This window comes from Heteronotia binoei, chromosome 12 (genome assembly GCF_032191835.1).
Source record: "Heteronotia binoei isolate CCM8104 ecotype False Entrance Well chromosome 12, APGP_CSIRO_Hbin_v1, whole genome shotgun sequence".
Classification (NCBI taxonomy): Eukaryota; Metazoa; Chordata; class Lepidosauria; order Squamata; family Gekkonidae; genus Heteronotia; species Heteronotia binoei.
The window spans coordinates 64,657,541-64,679,849 of record NC_083234.1 but is presented as its reverse complement, the minus strand read 5'-3'; the positions used below and the strand labels follow the sequence as shown (position 1 = coordinate 64,679,849).

At 43.9% G+C, this 22,309-nt stretch overlaps 1 protein-coding gene across 1 annotated transcript in view; it reads right to left on the bottom strand.

Annotated features, from left to right (window-relative positions):
• PAPPA (pappalysin 1) overlaps positions 1–22,309 on the bottom strand; it is a 334,943-nt gene that overhangs the window by 92,704 nt on the left and 219,930 nt on the right. Inside the window, exons 14-15 of the mRNA XM_060251617.1 lie at positions 12,337–12,505; positions 529–712 (exon numbers count right to left, since the gene is read on the bottom strand). Of these exons, the coding sequence (XP_060107600.1) occupies positions 529–712; positions 12,337–12,505 (353 nt within the window). The remainder of the gene's footprint in view (positions 1–528; positions 713–12,336; positions 12,506–22,309) is intronic.

Sequence of the window (22,309 nt, the reverse complement as noted above, 5' to 3'; positions counted from 1 at the left end):
CCGTTATTGTTTGATGGAGAAAGTCTTCCTCCACTAGCTCAGAGTTCCACCAGCTCAAACCCCAGGTAGTAGAATCCATCTTAGCAGGGGTCATTTTGTAGAAAAATAGGTGGTGGAGCTCATCCAGGGGTTGTTATGCAGCTGCATAAGGTGGGAAGGAGGAGGTGGAACTCTCAGAAAAGTTCAGGAGCTGTGCTCCTGTAAGCTCCCGCTAAATCCAAGGCCTGCATCCTAGTGGAAAGAAGCTGGAAGATCCAATGTATTGACACTTGGGGTTAGCAAGACCTTTCCCTGAAAGCATGACAGGCACACTTCAGCAAAGCAGGTGGTTATGGCCCCTAGAAACCACCAAGGAACCTTCATGGCAGTACAGAATTTTGAATCTGGGTTTCCAACATCCAACCTCCACAACTGCAGCACACCTGCCATCTTCCTGGCTTTTGCTTCCCATGCTTGCAAGAACACTGAATGCTAATTTCCCAGTCACCAGAACCATTCTAGACCAGACATTTCCTATTTTCTTATTACCTTTCAGCACGGCTGGGGATTTGCATGTGAAGGAGCATCTCTTGCCAAAGGTGGTTCCCTCGCTGCAATTGAAGGATGCCGGGTAGACATGGTACTGGTCGGGGATGCCGCAGTCGATGGGCTCACAAGCAACCTGCTTGTTCCATTTCCCATCCACACATGTCATGGTGATGCTGGACTCCAGCTAAAAGGAGGAAGATCAATGTATATTGGTGATGTCTAGAATTTGATACCTTTTAATCGTTTAAAATCTCTTATGATTTGGACCCTGGGCTTTGCAGCTGATGCATAGACAGCCTCGGGTGAAGAGGCGAGGGTAAAAAAAAATAGTGAAATATTGAGCCTTGGCAAAACAGGAGGAGCAAAACATCCTTATTTCGTTAAATACTCATTTATATTATGTTGGCAGATACTCTACCTATTGGTATTATGGATCTATTTGTACTGCATACAGTTTTTATAGGTAATCTCTATAGTAAACATATCTATTTACAATGTACTTGTTTTTTATAACATACATTCCATTTATAATGTTGATTTATTACAGCATAAAAATACTGAAAAAAATGTGTATATTTTGCAGGGAAAATGCATAGTAAGGAAGCAAACAAAAAAGGGTGCAAACCTCCAGAATTATTAGTTTACAGAGAAGTGAAATCAAAAGTTGAAAATGTTAAAGCTGAAAATGCATGGATGAGAGATTTGAAATCATAACTACTTGCAATTCACTATATGCCAATATGTCCCCTCCCCCACCAATTTGGACAGCGATTCCAGAATAAAGGGCTTGCAAAGATCCAAACTGAATGGGACACGCATTCGTGGAGAGAGGAAGAGGCCATACCTACCACAAGGCAGATAGACCGGCTGCAGGACTATGCCCCAGGGAGATATCTGATTCGAGGGGCTGGCAGAGGTGGAGCCGTGCTCTGCCAAGCATTGATGTGAGCTTATGAAAGCAGGGGGAAATTTTTCTAGCACACATCAAAGGGAACTGGAATCCCTGTTTGCCAAGATGTCCTAATGGCTTCAGCAGGTTCGGATATGTCTGGCTTTGATATATAGCTGCTTTTGGATGAGAAAAGCAGTTCTCTGGTGCACCTCCTGTATGGGGAAGTGTAGTGGCTTCCCCAAATGGGCACACCAGTTCTCCCCCTGTGCACACATATTTTGCCAAACCAGCATACCTATCTGAAACAGGGAGTCTTCTCTATAAACAACTGACCCTGGGTAGGAACAGGTACCTCTATACCTGGGAAGGAGCTGAGAGAATGGAACAACAATTCTTCGGTTTCCACTTTTCCAAACTGGTCATACTTAAGTATAAATGGCAGGTGGGAGTGGGGGGATGTTTGCAAGCAACAGATAAGACAGTAAGCAGGTAAAAACATTTATGTTTGTTTTCAGCTCAGATTCAAAGCAACAATTTTAGGTCTTTCACTCTCATGTAATAACCTCTTCCCAAAACATACCATCTGATGAATCAGTTACGAAGGCCCTATAAGGTACTTCTGGAAAAGGCAGTCCCTGTGTGCTGTAAATAGCTGGAAATGCCTTTTTCACAATGACAGTGGGAGAGGCATTTGCCTATGTGCTGGAGGCAGAGGAAGTCCCATACAGTTCTGTAAGAAATGTTTTTCCCTATGTGTAAACTTCATCTCTAAACAGCAGGGATCTATCTCTTCTAAGACAGCATGAGAAGGAGAAGGAGGAAGAGGAGGGATGATGGAGAAAAAGGATGATGATGATACTGGATTTGTACCCCTCCCTATACTCTGAGTCTCAGAGCGGCTTACAATCTCCTTTACTTTCCCACCCCCACAACAGACACCCTGTGAGGTAGGTGGGGCTGAGAGAGCTCTCACAGAAGCTGCCCTTTTAAGGACAGCTCTGCAAGAGCTATGCCTGTCCCAAGGCCATTCCAGGAGCTGCAAGTGGAAAAGTGGGGAATCAAACCTGGTTTTCCCAGATATGAGTCCGCACACTTAACCACTACACCAAACCAGCTGTCAGAGAAAATAGCTCTTCTAAATGACACCTACAGCCTCAATCTTTTAAAATTAAAACTAGTTTTATTTTCTTTAGAGAGCAAAAATCAATGGTCGGATTAATCCACAGCACATATATCAATTCATCTTTCCTGAGACTGTCATTCTCCTGCCATGCTTACCTATTTGAGAGTCCTCTTCTCCCTCCAACAAATCCAGCCTGTCTCCTTTGCTGCCCCTTATGTCTGTAATTGCCTTCCAAGGCATTGGATTGATACCACCCGTCACAATTCCTTTAAATCCCTCCTCAAAAATCTACTTTCCTGCAAAGTCTTTGGAACAATATTCCCTTCTCTGCTGTAATTTAGCAGAAGTACATGTAACTAAAATCAACACATATCCCACACCCATTTATCAAAAGGTTTTGAAATTAAGGTAACCAATTAGCCAAGATCTGTGCCTTAAACTGAGCCCAGAAACACATGGGCAGCTAATGCTATTGTTCCAAAACAGGTGTAATATGCTGAAATAATTAGTCCTAGTTAAGCCTAAAACCACAAAGGGGATTACTGGTCTCAGACCTGCTTTTTGTAAAAATCTAATAGGAATAGGAATTAATAGGCATTTAAACTTTTTCAAGTGGCATGGATAAGAGGGCTAAGATTCACTGAACACTCCCACAGGCCCTGTCCAATGATTGGCAAATTAACTCTTGCTTATTTTGTGCTCATTTTGTTCCTGAGCTTCCTAGGAAGTTCTCTGGGAAAGCTGGGGTCATTTTGAGGGTCCCTCCGCCCAAAAAAGTTGTTAAAGTGAAAAAAAATGACAGATTTAACACCCACCCACATCCAACTGTCCCAGGGGAACCAGGGTTGGGGAGAGCTTGTTCAGCTGCCTCAGAAATAAGAGTGGGGTATTATATATTTGTTAAGTAAATACAGAAATAGTTTGGACAATCCTGAGCATCATTTCCTTTCGGGATGTCTGAGTCTTGTAGTTTCTGATACCTCCCAAAAATTGGCACCCAACATACAATGAATCTAGTCCAAATCCCACCCCCAGTTTGGAAAACATCCTCCATCAGCACAAGCACTTATTATCACAACAGTTACGGAAGGAATGGGTTGACACAGGGGACATAAATGGTCTTTTGCCCGTGAAACGTGCAGCTGCCATTTACCAAGTTTATCATCTGGCTCAGCATTGTCTACTCTGACAGGCAGCTGTTCTCCAGAGCCTCAGGCAAAGAAAGTTCTTTGCCAGCACTTAGAAACACCTAAAAGCAGGGACTAGACCTAAAGACAGGGACTAAAAGCAGGTGCATCTAAGGATGTCAGAGGTGAAGGGGCTGCCAAAGCCAACCCTGTTAGAAACCACCCCACCTTCCTGCTCCAGGGGGCAGCCCACAGTGAGCCTACTCCTTCCTTCCCTCCCTCTGTTGGAGCCAGTGGGCCACAGGTAGTGCAAGGGAAGGGGGTAATGTGTCTCGTGTCAGCTCCTGAGCGGTCTTCAATAATCAGGCCTCTTGCTGAGTTTCAGAAAAAGGTTTTATTGATACACATTATAACACGTATAACTCTGTGTGTCAGATCTGACTGTGACCCTCTAAGCCAGATCTATATACCCTCTCCTGCACCATTAGAAGCCTGCCAAAATTCAGAGCAAAAAGTCCACACAAAGCAATGGTAACAGTTTCTCACCCAGCCCCCCATTGCACGCTACCAGGTGCCAAGACAGTCTCTGCTAGGAGATATCATGTCCTTGAATCCCAGACACGACCCTCCCTACCAGGGTGGAGTGGATACTTCATGCGTTACAGACAAAAGAGAAAGCAAGCAGGCAAAAGCAACCCCGCACATTCCCAGCAGAATTACAGAGCTTAGAAAAGTCCAAGGCCCAGCAAACATGGCAAGACCCCTTGACACCTAGTAAGGCATCAAAAATCCTTGGGCCAGGCATGCCTATGAGTGACACTGGGATCTTTTCCCTGCATGGCACATCTTTAAGCCACATCTTCTAGCACTGTTATTAGAGGAGTGTAAAAAAAAACAAAAACAAAACGTTTTACAGAACTAGATGTTTGAGTCCAGTGGCACCTTTAAGACCAACAAAGTTTAATTCTGGGTATAAGCTGTTGCATGCATGCACTGGAGAAGTGTGCATGTTTACAAAAGCTTATTCCCAAACTTTGTTCTGTTGCTTCAGACCAACACAACTACCCACCAGAAACATATATGCAAGCTGGGGGGAGTTCCCTTGGATCCCCTGAACAGGGGGTAACAATGCAACATTCCCTACAACAAAAAAAAGGTCTCCTCTTTTAGCAGGGCCTGAGTACAGAAACCCAGTTTTCTTGCTTGTGAATTTCCCTCTCCGCCAGAGGCCTGCTGCTGTGTTCTCAAGGCATCTTCTTCTGTGCGCTGCCCACCACAGTGCCTCTAATTGAACCCACATGAGGCAGGCCTTTTCTCTTCCTGGCATGATTGATGAAACCTTTACAGAGCATTAAGGAGCTGTCAGGTTTTAAATAGCACCTCCCGACCACAGTGGCAGTAGCAAAGAGAGAAAGAGATGACACTGAGCCACCAACCGAGCGGCGGCTTTTGAGTAAAGGAGAAGGGTGAGGAGGAGGGGGAGAGGCCCATGGGGGGGACAGAGGAAGGAATGGGGGGTGTCAATGAATGAAAGGGAAAGGGAGAAAGAAGGAGAGGAGGTATTAGTTCCAATAGATTATGGTTGTGGGGGGAGGGAAGAGGGGGTTGTTTATTAGCCAGTGGCAAAGCTCACAGCAGTGCATGAAAAACAGTCCAAAAGAGCTGATAGCCATTATGGTGTGCTTCGTACATGGGAGAAAAGCGGCAATGATGCTAAACATTTCTATCCCCTTTTTTTGTGTGCGCGATGTAAAAAAAATGTGTACAAAAGCCATACAATCTGTCTACTCAGTACAAATGAAATCTACAAAGTGCACAATGACAAGCAGAGAGAACCAAAAATAAATGGAAGGACAGAAAAAATTGCTCAAGAGAGAAGAGACAGATGTTAGAAGGTGTGCCGAAACTGATGGGAACACACGTTCTGAGCCTGGGAAACGCTTTAAAATGCATGTCTGCCTTTACCTTGTGAGTGACCCATGGGAGCCCCAGAATGGGTGGCAAACCACCACCAGATTGTCGGCAACTTTCCACTAGCACTTGAAGTCTAGACTGTCCAATTCCCCCCCTGTTTCCTCATTCACCTAAAGCTGCAACATTTAATTTATTATATTCCATTTACATAGTATTATCCTATACAATGCATGCTGTTTGTATGCACATTTGTTTACTATACCATGCTGATCCACTAATGCACAAATAATTCTATGTGCACATTTTACACGAAAAATTCAATGAAAACAACGTAAATAATGAAGAATTGTGGATTTGATTGCTACAAGGGAGAAGTGAAATTGAAACGGGGATTTTGAGGTCAAAAGTGTGAGGATATAAAATAACCCCTAGTTAAGAGTGAGGATTTTTTTTTTTTTTTTGCAATGCTATTATTGTGCACCTACACTTTGGTAACATGGGGGAGGGAAATGCAAAGAAATGGAGAGATCTGAAGGCTGCATCAAGTTGCCTGTGATTCAGTTCTGAAAAGAATTTGAGTTAATTCAGAGTTCAGGAGGAGTGGAATCCAGGACAACAGGGGAACAGAATGGGGGAAATTGCACCTACCAAGGGCATCCTTAATATAACACAAGTCCTGAAGATGGAGGAACGACAGTAGAAAAACACGCACAGCAAAGGTGTTAAAAATCAGATATGGTGGGAAAATTGTTCTGATGTGCAACCTGCATTCTGGACCAGAGACTTCTGTTAGGATAGAATATGGAGAAACAGAATGGTTTCCAATTGAAAAAGGCATCAGACAAGGATATATATTATCTCCCTGTCTCTTCAATCTATATTCAGAACACATCAAGAGGAGAGCTGGATTAGATATATATGAAGGTGGAGTGAAAATTGGTGGAAGGAACATCAGGTATTTTGAGATATGAAGATGAGACTACATTACTGGCAAAAAAAAACAGTGAAAACTTTAAATGACAACAGATAAGGATAAAGCAGAAAATGCCAAAGCAGGATTACAGCTGACAATGAAAAAAATTAAATTGTTCAAAGTTTTCTATTTCTTGTCTCCATCCTTAACCAAAAGGGAACATGCAACCAGGAAATCAGGAGACGGAGACTGCAAAGAGCAGCCCCGACGAAGCTAGAAAAGATTCTTAAGTGTAAGGATATGTTGCTGGCAACCAAGATCAAATTAATTCATGTCACAGTATTCCCCATCACTGAGTGTGAAAGTTGGCCAATGAAGAAAACTAACATAAAGAAAATTGATTCATTTGAAGTGTGGCATTGGAGAACAGTTTTCTGCATATTGTAGGCCACCAAAAAGATAAATAAGTGGGTTTTAGGTCAAGTCAAGTCTGAACTCTCCCTAGATGCTCAAATAACTATACTGAGGCTATCATGCTTTGGTCATATTATGAGAAGACAGATGTCACTGGAAAAGATTGTAATGCTAGGAAAAGAAGAAGACCCAAGATGAGATGGATTGACTCAGTCAAGGAAGCCCTGCCCCTCAGTCTGCAAGACCCGAACAAGGCTGTTAACAATAGGACTTTTTAGAATAAATTAATTCAGGGGTGGCAAACATGCCTGGGGGCCAAATCAGGCCCTCAAGCAACTGGCTCTTGTCTGCTTCCTTCTCCCTCTCTCTTGTTTCCTTCTGCATCTCAACTTGCTTTGCAAGGCTTGCTCAATCGCACAGGAGCTACAGAGCAAAACCTCAGTTTTCTCCATTGGTTGAGGCTCCTCCTCCTCCTGATACCCTGGGGAGGGAGGGAAAGAGGCAGAGCTTCCTTTGTCCAGTTCCCTGGATCCCATGGGAGAAATACAAAGAAAGCACCTTTAAGACCAACAAGTGCTAATGTTTTAAACATGTTTTAAGGTAGAAAAAAATATTTAGATGTGTTTGTCTGTGTCCTTTAAAAAGTTTATATTTCTGCTACCTAATCTTAAATAGGTACACACATGGCCCAACCCAACATGGTCTCGTTTAAGTCAGATCTGGCCCTCATAACAACTGAGTTTAACACCCCTGCATTTATTCATAGGGTCACCATAAGCTGGAAGCAACTTGATGGCACTTTACACATACACAGGATGGGAAAAAGTCAACTGGACTTAGAGAATGAGAACCTGACTCCACAGGTCAAGAAGCCCCAAATCAAGGTTTCATTGAGGTGTACCTATTTGTTTAGGCACCAACAGCCAGGGAGATGGGTCTACCCACATCAACAGCTCTAGCCAATCTGATGTGAACAGATCTCTTAGATCCAATGAAAAGATTTTGATGATGCAGTTTAAAGAATTCAGGACTGTTTCTCCACATAAGGCCATACCCTTGCAACCTGAAGGGGTGTGTGGGTGTGTATGTGTTGTATATGATGAACATCCAGACAGCTTTTGCATTTTAAGCTGTGGGAGTGCTCATAGTTCAGTGGCAGAACATGCTACATAGAGTCCTTATCCAATTCCTGGCATTTCCAGGGAAAGGCACTCAGCAGATGCTGGGGAAACCTTCTCTGCCTGAGAAGCAGCGGCCAATAAAGTAGACAACAATAGAGTAGGTAGGAAGCCACACCATGTGCTAGAGGGGGCTTTGGAGCCTGGAAATAAATCAGAATTATAAATTATCTCCAGATTACAGATTTCAGTTCCCCTGGAGAAAATGGGTGCTTTGGAAGATGAACTCTACAGCATTATACCCCTTTAAGGGCCCTCACATTCCCAGTCCCCACTATGTCCAGGCTCCCCCTTCAAATCTTCAGGAATTTCGCACCCTAGAGCTGGCAGTCCTAGCTGGAAGAACAAATGTTTTGCATCCAGATGCTCTTAGGTTCAGCCCTTGGCATCTTCACTAAAAGGACCGCAGGTTCTGGAGAGACATGGCCACTCAGAGCAGATAATACCTGACTTGACAGCCCAATGGTCTGACTTCACATATGAAGCTGCCTTATACTGAATCAGACCCTCAGTCCACCAAAGTCAGTATTGTCTACTCAGACTGGCAGCGGCTCTCCAGGGTCCCAATCTGAGGTTTTTCAAGCCTACTTACCTGGACCCTTTTTAGTTGGAGATGCCGGGAATTGAACCTCGGACCTTCTGCTTACCAAGCAGATGCTCTACCACTGAGCCACTGTCCCTCCCCACATAGATTCATAGAATTTTAGAGCTAGAAGGGGCTATACAAGCCATTTGGTCCAACTCCCTGCTCCATGCAGGATCAGCCTAAAACATCCTTGACAAGTGTTCACTCAGTCGCTGCTTAAACTGGCTGCATATTGGCAAGGCCAGTGGCTCAGATCTAGAGTATGTGTGTTGTAGGCCTAAGGTCTTACGTTCAAGCCCTGGAAGCTTCAGCGGAGAGACCTGAGGTAACAGACTGCAAAAGTCCTTTACACAAGAGGCCAAAGAGCCATCCGAAACTATAGGAAACAACACCAGGCCAGACAGTCTGATGGTCTGACTTGGTAAACAGCACATGTTCAAGGCCCTAAAGTTCAGTGGAGAGGAGGGGAGAATTAAATAAGTACCCATTTGCCTTGCGAGCTGGGTTCCCTGATCAAAACCAGGCATGGTAACTGGCTCTGATCCCCCCCGCCCGCCGCATAAAGGGGCTCCTTGCAATTGAAACGATACGGTGACGTGGTAAAACATATTGTGCCGTTTTATTTGGTCTTGTGGATTCTTGTGCTCTGCACCATTCAAGGCCCATTCCAAGTACTTCCCTGTTCAATAAATCAGGCTCATTGGAGAATTTGTTTTGTATTCTGCAGAAAAATTCAGCTGCTGAGAGGGTTCTGGTACTGGTGCCAATTAGCGTGAATGAAGGTGGGGTGGAGTGGGGGGGGGAGGAGAGGAAGAGGCCCTGCTTGCAGGGTCTCTATTTGTTTGGTAGTTGAATTGAAAGGGCTGACTCATCTACCCCTCCCCACCAAACGTCTCTCCTTGGTAATGTTATGACGGGTTCAGCATATTTACAAAACACAGATAGACCTTTGAGCGTAGCCCACCTCCCACAACTTTCTTCTTGATTAATGCTCCTTCCTACAACCCCCCCACACACACACACACACATGCACAGATGCACCCTGCAGCCCTTTCTTCCATAAAGACGGCAGGACTCTTTTGCTCAAACCTTGGGTTTGTCTTCTGCACAAAGAGCCAGTGATGTCCAGTGGAAGAGAGGAGTAAACAAGCGCTAGGGGCGGGGTGGGGGGGGGGAAGAGTTGCTGCCAGCTCAGTCCTGGAAGGGACAAGAGGAAGCCAGTCAGGGATGGGGCCATGTCAGGGTAAGATCTGTCACAAGGAATGTCCAGATGGTGCCTTTGCTCTAGATGGAGACTAGAATGCTGCCTCTTATTTATTTTTCAAAAATTAAAAAGTCGGACCACAGAGACTGAGACGGAACTAACACCCTATGTAGGCCAACCTCTGCCCCAAATGACAAGCTGCCATAAGTCACCCTCAACCACCTAGTCTGGAAAAAAGAGGGTGTCATGAGCAGAGAGCAAAAAAAAGTAGGAAGAACTAATGCTCTCAGCCCCTGGCTGGCAACCAAGTCTCAACCAGTCCAGGTCTGAAACCAGTCCAAGGACTGAGGGGCCGACAAAACCCGCTCTGCTCACTGACTCTGCCCACCCCACAGGAGCCAAGACTACAGAGAAAAGACTCTGGAGCCACAGTAGTAGCCTTGAGGATGTGCAATGACCTTCTTCTGCTGTTTTGGAGTGGCCTTTCAATCCTCCCTTCTCTGGCAGGCATGGAGGGGTTACCCTTTCAGGGAATGCTTTCGACAAGCTGACGTTTAATCACTTAGATTTTAGAACATGCATATAAGCAGGGGTTTTTTTGTTCAGGAACTCCTTTGCATATTAGGCCACACCCCACTTATGCTGCCAATCCTCCAAGAGCTTACAAGGCTCTTAGTACAGGAACTACTGTAAGCTCCAGGAGGATTGGCTACATCAGGGGTGCGTGACCTAATATGCAAAGAAGTTCCTGCTACAAAAAAAGCCCTGCATATAAGAATATACCTATGATGATCTAGTTAGCATCCTGTTCCCACAGTGATCAACCAGTGCTCTGGAAAGCCTATCAACAGGAACACTTCCAAGGTTGTCTCCCTCCAAAAAACATTACCCCTAAATATGGACATTCTACCTAGTTGTCATGGCTAGCAGCCACTGGTGTACCTGTCCTCCAAGAATCTGTCTAATCATTTTTAAGGTCATCTAAACTAATAGCTATCACTACATCCTGTGGCAGTGAGTTCCACAAGTTAATTATACATTTATTCTCTCATTTGTTAAACTCTGTTGGGAGGGCTTTGTGATTGATTCTTTTTAAAAAATATATTTTCTTTTATCAGATATCTGACATCTGGTGAAGCGTGCATTCACATGAAAGCTTATACCTTGAATAAAACTTTGTTGGTCTTAAAGGTGCCACTGGACTCAAACTTTGTTCTGTTGCTTCAGACCAGCAAGGCTGCTCACCCGAATCTGTCTTCTAAGATGTTTGAGATTTTTTTTTTAAAAAAACCCCTGCTTTTGCTGCTTTAAGCTGCTTTGAGCGTGCAGCAAATAAAATGCAGCAAGTAAACAAAGTAAACAAATGAAGAAGCACATTTGGGGGGAGCGAAGTCTCTCCTCACCCACTTTATGTAACAAAGCTCTATCTTTGTTTCTGTCTAAAGACTAGACTACAGACTGCAGAATACATGAAGCTGTCTTATATTGAGCAACACCACTAGTCCATCACAGTCAGTACTGTCTGCTCAGACTGCAAACAGCTATCCAGGGTCTCAGGCAGAGGTCTTTTGCATCACCTACTGCCTGGTCCTTTTAACTGTAGATGCCCAAGATTGATTTTGGGACTTTCTGCATGCTAAGCAAATGGTCTGTGACTGAGCTATGGCCCCACCCTAGAATCAAGAGGCAGGACAGACAGTATTGCTTCAAACACTAGGTATGAGGTTTATATTTTTGAGCACTTTTCTACGAAACCATTCCATCAAAAAGTAAACTGGGACTAGTATGTTAGTTTTCTACTTGCAGTGACTTTTTTTTGTTTTAATATGGAAGAGGATTAAAAGAAATTAGATTTCACACCAGATGCATTCTACTGCTTATTTCCCATCAGGTCCATTCTACTGAGAGCCTGTTTGGTATAGAGGTTAAATGTGTGGACTCTTATCTGGGAGAACCAGGTTTGATTCTTCACTCCTCTACATGCACCTGCTGATGTGACCTTGAGTCAGTCACAAGTTCTCACAGGGCTGTTCCTCTCAAGAGCAGTTTCTTTCAGAGCTCTCTCAGCTCCACCTACCTAACAGGGTGTCTGTTGTGGGGAGAGGAAGGGAAAGGAAACCATAAACCTTTGGGTAGTGAAGGGTGGGGTATAAATCCAATCTCTTATTATTATTATTATTATTGGAATTATTATTTTAATGCCTTGGAAACTTGATTGCTAGCTGCCTTGGGCACAGACAGACTGAGAAAGCAGGATGTCAGTCCTTTAAATGGTTAAATACCATCAAAATATAGGAAGCTCTGCATTCCAGAGCTACCCTTTACAGCTCTTTCAAGCTCACCTGTCCATGGCATGCCTCAGAGCAAAGCACTGAACTGCCTGTTGTGGTATTGTGAACTTTAAAAGCACACCCCGCCCACCCATCTGACAGTGGATGGTACATTCCAACAACAGACCTGGTGCTTCACAAGGTTGTCGACCCGCTGTATCTGGAGGACGTAGCCTGTTTTGCAAGTGACGTTGCACTGGGCACCATTGTAGTGCCCCCTGCTGGTGCAAGTCACCACCGCATTTTCAATCTCCAGTTCATGGCAGTCAGTGGCTTTGCAAGAATAATGGACGCAGCTGTTGAGAAAAATGGGAAAGGGCTAGATTAGTTCACTGCAGATATGGGAGTGGATCAGTAATTCAGTGGAGAGACAAAGGAACCATGAGAACCACAAGTCAGAGGAAGCCACTTGCATGTTAAATACCAAACTAAGTTAAGAGCCAATAATACACTACAAACATATCTTAAGTTTGATATCTCTTGTGGCTTGCCTGAAAGAATATTGGGAACTTCAATTTGGTGAGAGTGTTGAGAATTCAGTTAGAAGTCTAGACTCCTGAACAGGACTTTTTCAGGGTGGAACAGGGAACAGGGAATCATACTTCAACCAATTGTAGTTGGCAATGTACACTTCAGATACTGCATTTAAGATGGACTAATTGATTCTTTCTTTTGTTTCCTTGAGACAGTCTAATGAAGCAAAACTGCATGCCCTAGTGCCATTTTGCAAAAGGTAGCAAGGTTCCCTGGTCCTATGATCTGTTTAGCTATGATATCTCAATGACCAGAGATAGCATATTTCTGAACACCAGTTGCCTTAGGAGCAACATTTGAGGAAGGTTTGGGTCTCTGAATCCCTGTGTAAGTATTCCAGGTTCATCTGGTTGGCCATTGTGGGAAACACGATGCTGGACTGATGGATCATCGATCTGATCTTGCATCCAAGCAATTACAATAAAAATTAACCCAAGCTTATTCCTGTGCTACACCACAGACCTTGGCACTTACAAAGAAATTAGACGCCATAAACTAGCTGCACATTATACAGTAAATCTGCATTCAGAATAAATTAATATGTCATAAACCAATACATACCAATAGCCAATATGCACAGAAAGGATCTAAACATGTCCATTTAAAAAGCAAATAACCAATATATCTAATTCTCAACACGGCTGTGGATACTTAAACCTGTAGATCGGGGCCATGAAGAGAGAAAAGACATATTTTTGCATACCTCATGTGACCTCCCCACTTTGCATGAAAACACAAAAACAGAGGAATATTTTCTGCACATGTGAAGACAATGCTTCTTCATGGATTGCCAGCCCCCAGGTACCAGTGGGGGATCCCCTGGTTTTGTGGGCTCCTCCACCACGGACCAGCTGGCCAGCAGGGGAACCCCCTCCCCTAAACAGGGACGTCATCATGCAACATCCTCGACATGATGATGTCACCTGGAAGTGACATCATCATGCTGGGGACATCACGTGGGAATATCCTGGTATTTGGGCAAACTATGGTTTTGAGGGTAAAAAAAAAATAGAGTGTTGCCCAAATTCCAGAGTGTCTCTTTGCAACATCCTGCCCACCCCTGGAATGCCCTCCAAACCCCCCTGTCAGATGGGCAAGGGGACCTGGCAACCTTGCTCTTTCACTAGTAGCATCTGCTCTCCTAGCTGTGTGGGGGAGATGTTGAGGAGGGGAAGTGGCTGCTTGAACCAGAAGGAGCTATCAGAGCCCCCTGACTCCTTGAAGAGTGATGGGAAGGAGGGCAGATGGGCAGACAGAGTGGCAGGGGAAGGGGGTGAGCAACATGACGGGGAAATGAACGGATGGGGGAAATCAGAGAGTGACCAGACAGACAGAATAATACATGGTAGGCAGGCAGAGTGGGGGGAAGAGGGAGGCAACTGAAATTCCCTCTCACTGTAATTTTGCCTGGAGAAGGACTAATTGGAGCCTGAGCCACTGCTGTGATATCGGCCAAGTCTGTAAAGGAGCTGAGGGTACATGAATGGGCAAGGAGGCAGAGCAGGGGGGACCGCAGCAGAAGAGTAAGCAGGGTGCTGCTGCCACAGGCATTTGTTCCCTCTGCAAGTCTTGTGGGTCCTAACTTGTAAAGCTATATTTTTTTTTAAAAAAGCTCAAGGGGCTTTTTTTTTTTTGCTACACTGGAAGTACTTATACCATACAAGGGGAGAAGAAAGTGTGTGAGCAGAGGGCTTTTGTGCTTAGCCCCAAACCATAATTTGGTAATATTTAAGAGATTTTCATGCCATCTTTCCAGAGTCCAGCTACAAATGCCCAGTTACTCACTACTTTGGCTCACCAGTTACAATCAAGGAGCCAATCATTTGCCAAGCTGCTTCAGATGCATCTGAATGTTTCCACTTTTACTATCTGACTATTAGAGCTGCCATCACCACCTCTAATTCATAAAAGGCTCTTCAATAAAAGGGGGGCAGAGATCCCTTTGAGATTTTTTTTTAATTGAGACTTACTATTTATGTATAGCATTTACAGGCCCCCGTTCTGGCCAGTCATGGATCTCTGCTTAGGTGTCTGTCTGTGAACCTAGCTAACCTTGCAGTCAGCCCACATGTTCACTTTACAGATGGATGTTCCAACGATGCAAGTGCAAAAAAAGCTGGCAATGCAATGTTGGTTTCTTTTTTTTTTTGCCCTAAGAGATACATGCCTCATCTCTCATAATTGGCAAGATTTAGATCATTCAGGCATAAAAGTGTCTGCAAATGAGTGCATTTGCTATTTATTACGAAGACATGGCCTTGTCCTGTACTGCAAGCTGCTGCTGTCTTCCTTACTTTTTTCTTCCTAGTATAATTGTATCCCACTTTTCCTCCACAGTGCTTGGGACAACATACATGATTCTCCTCTCCACATTTTATCTTTACAGATGAATTTCAACTGGAAATACTGAGGTAACCTGGTCAGGAATTTACCTTGCATGTAAACAGGGGAGTTCGTCTGAGGTAAATTCACCCGGGGATCATGTTTGTGCCAATGTTACTTCTAATAAATCCACAGTGATTGGCAATTCCTATCTCCATTAGGAGCTGGTTGGGCTCAAGGGTGCTTCAAACATAAGTTGAAATTATATCTTGGCACAATATGAAAGTGCCCAGCCACTTCCTTTCTTCCTTGGTCAGAATCAACAAAGTGATTTCAAACGTGGCACAAACCATAGTTTGTCACGGCACACTAAAATTTGCAATCCCACACTGATTTCCGTGTGGCTGTCATAGAAGTTGTAAATTCAGATATAGGGTTGCCAGGGCTGATTGTCGTGCCAGCAGGGGAGTGGGAGGGACTTTCTGGGAGTGGAGAGGATTGTTGTGACATGCCTATGTAAATTGGAAGTGATGTAGGCATGTCAGTAGGGTTCCCAAGTCCTCCGCAGCCTCTGGTAATAGGTACCATAGCGTTTTCCCCTCCCCCAAATTGCTAGAGCATCCGAGAAAACCATAGAGTTTTGCCAGAAGCTCCTAGAGCAGCTGGCGCATAAAGTTGCGGGCACGATGATGTCACTGCGAGTGACATCACTGTGCTGGCGACATTGGGGAAGCATCACCCGGCCTGGGAACTTGACAGCCTACATGTTAGGGATGTCTGGGAGTGATACTCGGGGTTTTGGGCAAAACTCCATGGAAGAAATTGCTTCAAATAATAAAGTTTCACCCCAAAACTAGAGCACTGCCCCTTACATCCCATGACATTTCCAGTTTCCGTAGGCATATTGCGATGATTTCCAGGTTACTGCCAGGAAGGAGTGATCTGGGAGAGAGGAGTGCCTGAAACTAGGAGACCCCTGCCTACACTTAGCAATTTTCCACGAATTTCCTTTGCCCCAGCCCCTTGTAGTTGCCATCCCCCCCGCACCATACCACCAGAGGACTGTTTAAAAAGATTTTAAAAATCAGGGGTTTCGAACTCATTTGTTATGAGAGCCAGATCTGACATAAATGAGACCTTGTCAGGTCAGGCCATGTGTGTCATAAAATGTAATGCCAGGTAGCCGAGAGATAAACTTTATAAAGGATACAGACAACCACAAAGATTTTTTACAACTTAAAACATGCTTCAAGATTAGCACTTTTGCAATATTTTGTTTATTTAACAGTCTCTGATAACTGGCACCTCTTGCTCTGAATTACTGTATCAAAATCTGGAGGCAATGTCTGTGAGTATGCTGTTCAGATGTGTGTGTGTGTATGAGTTGCAAGCCTACATTTGATCTACTGACATTCATTATAGACATCTCATGGTTAATGCTTTGAGCCTAAGACCCAGGGGGAAACATGAAATGGCTCAGCATTGCGAGCTTTTGTACATAAGTTGCTTCATGTACTTGCTCTGTAGCTCTTGTGCAATTGAGCAAGCCTAGCAAAGCAAGGCTCATGATGCAGAAGGAAGCAAGAGAGAGAGAGAGAAGATAGCAAATTACAGTGAGTTGCTTGTGGGCCTGATAGGAACCATCCAGGGGCCTGATCCAGCCCTCGGGATATATGTTTGACACCTCTAGAGTAGACAATACGGATCACTGTGAACACTGAAATCTACTAACAGAGAGTTCTCCTACTTCCCAGCAGCAAAACAACCAAGTTTCATGCAAAATTTAATGATGCAATGATTACAGTGATGAAATACAGTCTGTATCAAGTAATTGGACTGCAAAGAAGTGAAATCACAACAAACTTATGAATGGTGAGGGGATCTATTGCAGATGGACCAGTGGTCTGGCTCAGTATAATATTCCCCAATACAATTCCAGCAACGAATGAGGATCTGAACTAGTTTCTTCGGTGTCAAAAACAATATTCTAGACACATCAACTCACTCTTTTGTTCTTAATCCATCCTCATGACAAAGGGAAGTTTATTTACTGAACATCCCTTCCTACATCTCTCAAGGACTATGTTTGATTAAGATTCTGAACTATTCAACTGAAGTCTGAGACTCAAATCAGGAAAAAAGAATTCTTCAGTTCTGAAGACTGAAAATAAGGGAGCAAAGAAGAGTAGGGAAGATCAATACCACAGGATGGATCAGGGCAGGCAGACAATTCAGGAGCAGATCTTAATGAACGCTGACGTTAGCATGGAGTGGGTTGCATTGTTATTCTATAGCACTTGCTGGTGCGCAAAGGGAATTACAACTCAGTCGCCTCTCATATATCCTCACAACATTCCTTAGTCTGAAAGATAGCAACTTGCCCAAGGCCATGCCAGGAGCATTCCCCTCAACCTCTTTTAGCAGAACACACCAAGCTCATTTTAATGTCAGTTTGGATGAAAGGTGGATTTACATTCAGATTTCAAATGTGGATACACTTCTATCAGTCATCTGTGAATGGGTGTATTATTTCTCAAATTTATTAATAGCATACCTAAGCAGCAAAAGTACACTGAGTTCGGTATACTGTCACCCACAGTTAGAAATATACAGATATCCTAGGGTGTTTTTTGTTTTGTTTTTGTTAGCTTTCCTACATGGCAGTTGTGAGTATTTTCATTTTGCCCATTTGCACTGCAAGTGTCCCAAACTGGTTCCTATCTTTTACACCATTTATACTATATACTAGTTATATGCAATTAATGCAAAGGGTGGGGGGGGGAGCTGTATAAATTCGATGGGGGGAATTTAGTGTCGACAAACAGAAAATGGAGCAGTAATAAAGACTCATGGGATTGAGTCTTACAAAACAAAAAAGAAAACTGGAGTCAGGATTTTTTAGTTGAAACAGCTGTGTACCTGCAAAATACTGTTCTATAGACAGCATTTTTTTTCTTCTGGAGAACAGGTTTACCAGTTGTGGTTAGGCTTGGGAATCTTGGTAACAGGAAATGCACAGTACATGAATGGTCATAAAGCACATCAGCTGGTGCAGTAATAACAACATGAAATCCCCACACTGAAACTAGTTGTGCTTATGGAGAACAGTACTTTACACTGCTTGCAAATGACCAGTTTATGTGTTATTTTTGCCTTTTTAATGTATGATGATGTAATCTCATTTTGACCTCTTCATAAGCCACCCTGGATCCCTATAAAAGTTTGCAATTGATTAATTAATTAACTGCAATGGCTTTGGGAAGTTCCAGGCCTGTCAGTGCTAATACACCCCCATTCTTCTCCCAGCTGCCACTCCTGCCTTGTTTCATTTACTGGAGTGGCAGATACCAGCAAACATTGCCTGTGCTCAATGCTTGCCTCCTGGGAAGTCTCTTTCCCCACAGTTGATCTTTAGGGTTGCTGACCAGGAGTTTTTGTGCTGTGAAACAGCTCGTGGCTGCCAAGACTCCTTCCCATCCCAAACAATGCCAGTACTTAGTGCCTGCATCCTTTTTTGTCTCCCATCTTTCATCTCCCTTCAATGCATCTTGGGAGTTTGCTAGGCAACCTCCAAGATGGTGGCTGAGACCTCATGGCAGAGCATCACAAGATCTCGTTTTTCTTAATTGTTTAACAGAAATTTAAAAGTGGCTTTTAAAAAAGCTTTTAGATTTTTCTGCAAACCTGGAGTTCATTCCATGCCCTTTTTCTGTGCATTGCTCAATTGCCATGTTGGGGTATGTTTAGAATTAGATATACTGACTATGTGTATAAACGATGGGAAATGGAAACTGCAAACAAAAGAAATGGATCTAAAACCAAACAGGGAACTTTCACTCATCTCTAGAGCGGAGTTACATTAGATTACAGGGGTGGCCAAGGGTAGCTCTCCAGATGTTTTTTTGCCTACAACTCCCATCATCCCCAGCCGGCATGGCCAATGGCTGGGGCTGATGGGAGTTGTAGGCAAAAAACATCTGGAGAGTTACCCTTGGCCACCCCTGCATTAGAAGATCCCCTCATATGGGACACAAAATCTAGCATAGGAACAAATCAATGCTAACGGAGAGTGCTTTATATCTGCAGCTATTGATCGGTCTATCCTCATGCATCCATCTAGTGTGAAAACACAGTCCACCTTCCAGCAGTTGGCTCTTAGATGCTCTGACAATGCAGATGACAATAAAATATGGTTCAGGGCAACTGGGAAAAGCAAACACACTATTTTCAAACTATAAAACTACAGAGCAGTGATATAACAATCTAGCAAGAAAAACAATGCTGTGTGTACCATGTTAAAACCACATAAAAATGTATTTACCCCTCTCCCTGTTCGCCTATCTATCTACCTATCTCTGTCTCTCTTTGCCTGCCTGCCTGCTCTCTGTCTGTCTATCTTTCCTTCCATCCATCCATCCATCCATCCATCCATCCATCCATCCATCCATCCACCTTCCAAGATAATGTAACAACCCGGGTTTGAAAGGAACAACTTTGCAATAACCCAAGAGTATCAGGAGTGCAATGGGAATTGGACCTGCTTCCTGTTCCAAATTGAATAAGAAAAGCAGGGGGCTATTTCAGAGCTTGTCTAAGCAAAGAAAAACATGCACAGGTCCCCAGGATGAATCTCCAGCTAAAAGCATCTCAGGTATGTAGTGCTGGAAAGGACTATTCTCTCCCTTACCATTAGAGAGCCAATATCAATGAGATTAGACAGGGCTTTTTTTCCTGGGAGAATGCGGTGGAACAGAGTTCTGGAACCTCTTTGTGGAAACAAAATTATCAAAAAATGTTTAAAAGTTCACGAGGGGTACCCACACGTTTCTCCTCCATTTTCCTCTTAAGAGTTCCAGCACCTCTTTTTCCAGAAAAAAAGCCTGAGATTAGACAATGCTGAACTCAACAGACCAATAGAAAAAGAAGGATTGCAGATTTATACCCCACCCTTCTCTCTGAATCAGAGACTCAGAGTGACTTACAATCTCCTTTATCTTCTCCCCCCACAACAGACACCCTGTGAGGTGGGTGGGGCTGAGAGAGCTCTGACAGCAGCTGTCCTTTCAAGGACAACTCCTATGAGAGCTATGGCTGACCCAAGGCCATTCCAGCAGCTGCAAGTGGAGGAGTGGGGAATCAAACCCGGTTCTCCCAGATAAGAGTCCACGCACTTAACCACTACACCAAACTGGGCACCTTCATATTGGTAAGAGATCTGACCCATTGGTAGAGCATGTGGTTTTATATGCAAATGGTCCCAAGTTTCAGCATCTGCCATCTCTAGTTAAAAAGTCTCAGTGAATAGGTACCAGGAAGAATTTTTCTCAGCCTGAGACTGCAAAATTGAGTAGACAATGTCAGTTATAAGGACCAATAGATGGATGATATATGGCAGCTCCATATGTGGGGTTTAAAGGGTCTCTTAACTGTGGTAAACAGAGCCATCCTTTTAAGGACATATCAACACCTTGTATGTACTCCATTCCTTCTTGCAGACCTGACACAGCTCTGTTACTAAGCACTCAGACATCTGCAATGTGACTCACATGGGAGCGGAGACAGGCAAATACAGAGGGGCCTTTTGATGTAATCTGCTGTCCTTGCTCCCTCACCATACTCTTCAATAGGTAAAGGAGGCAAAATCTTGCCCCCAAATGGTAGTCTTCTAAAAAGCCAGGGGTGATCACAAAAGTTGAGACCCTTCCAATAGGGCCAGAGCTCAATGGTACAGCACTTACTTTTCAAGTAGAGGCCCCAGGTACAATTCTTGGGTCCCAGCTAGCAGGTTACCAGGTGCTGAGATGAATTAATGGTCTCATTCAGTGTATATAGTTATAGGCAGGGCTTTTTTGCAGCAGCAGCAGGAACTCCTTTGCATGTTAGGCCATACACCCCTGATGTAGCCAAACCTCCAAGTGCTTACAGTAGGCCCCGTAAGAAGAGCCCTGTAAGTTATTGGATGTTTGGCTACATCAGGGGTGTATGGCCTAACATGCAAAGGAGTTCATACTACAAAAAAAAAATAACAGAGAGTATGCTGGCAAATTCCAAAACTGGGTCAACACCTCCCCTCCCCTCCCCGCCCCCCCAGGACTCAGGGTTACTGGGTTGCCTGTCACAATGGGCAACCTCCCACCCTCAAGCACTAACTCTTGCTCTGTAGAACAAGTGAACAGGAAAATGGGACCAGAACATCAATACTAACCCCATAATTTCATTTCTGGTTGAATGGCCAGAAGTGATGTTGCTGTGTTTGCAATGCTCTAGGAATTTCCCAAATCTATATAGTATTTATCATATAGATTTGGGGAATTCCTAAACTACTGTAGATACAGTGATGTCACTTCTAATTGTTTAACTGGAAGTGATGTCATTGTGTCCATGATACCCCCCCTTCCCAGACTCTGCCCACAAAAATCTCCCAGAGACTGCTGGTGGAGGGCTTGGTACCCCTACCAGGAACCCCCATCTTAGCTGGGCAAATACAAATCTCCTCACCCTCAGTCAGTGTAGTCATTAAGAGATATTCAAAAGCGATTAAATCATATCCTCTTAAAATATCCTGGGGTGGGGTTTTTTGACAATTTTTCATGAAATGGTCATCAAGTCCAGAAACTATCCAGGCAACCTTGCTTCTTCTCCTTAAATCAATTTGCTCTTCCCCTTGCACACACCCACACCCAAATGTGAAATACTGCCTCTGTGTCCAACACCCTTGTTTTCTTTAAAAAAAAAAATTCACAAGTTTTATGAGGCCTCTAAATTTAAGAAAGCAAAATACGGTCTTGCCAGATGAGATTTGCAGGCCAAGGAAACGGGAAGGATGAGCAGAGAAAAAGCTGGAGGTGGTATGAGCGAGGGAGAGACAGACCATCTGAAGATCCGAGTCATCGGGGACAGCCTGACTGGGAAACTACTCAAGATGGCTTGGCAGGAACTGAAAAGTTTTGGCTCTGGAATCTGTACATTTATTGTAGATTTATAGCCAGCCCCATGCCTAAGACAGTGAAGGTGATAACATTTCCTCATTTCATTAAATCTTCACAACAGACTGAGATAAGAAGATTTGATGGTTGGCTGCGCAGAAATAAAGGTACCTGCTTTCACCATTGGAGACCACCATTAATAAGGACAGTCAGCCTGAAGTGAGCTTTTGTATCTGTTACCATACACAGGAATTTAGCTTCCATCAAGTCTTATAAGTTCCCAATGTGCCTGGGAATCCTCATACTGCATAGGTAGCT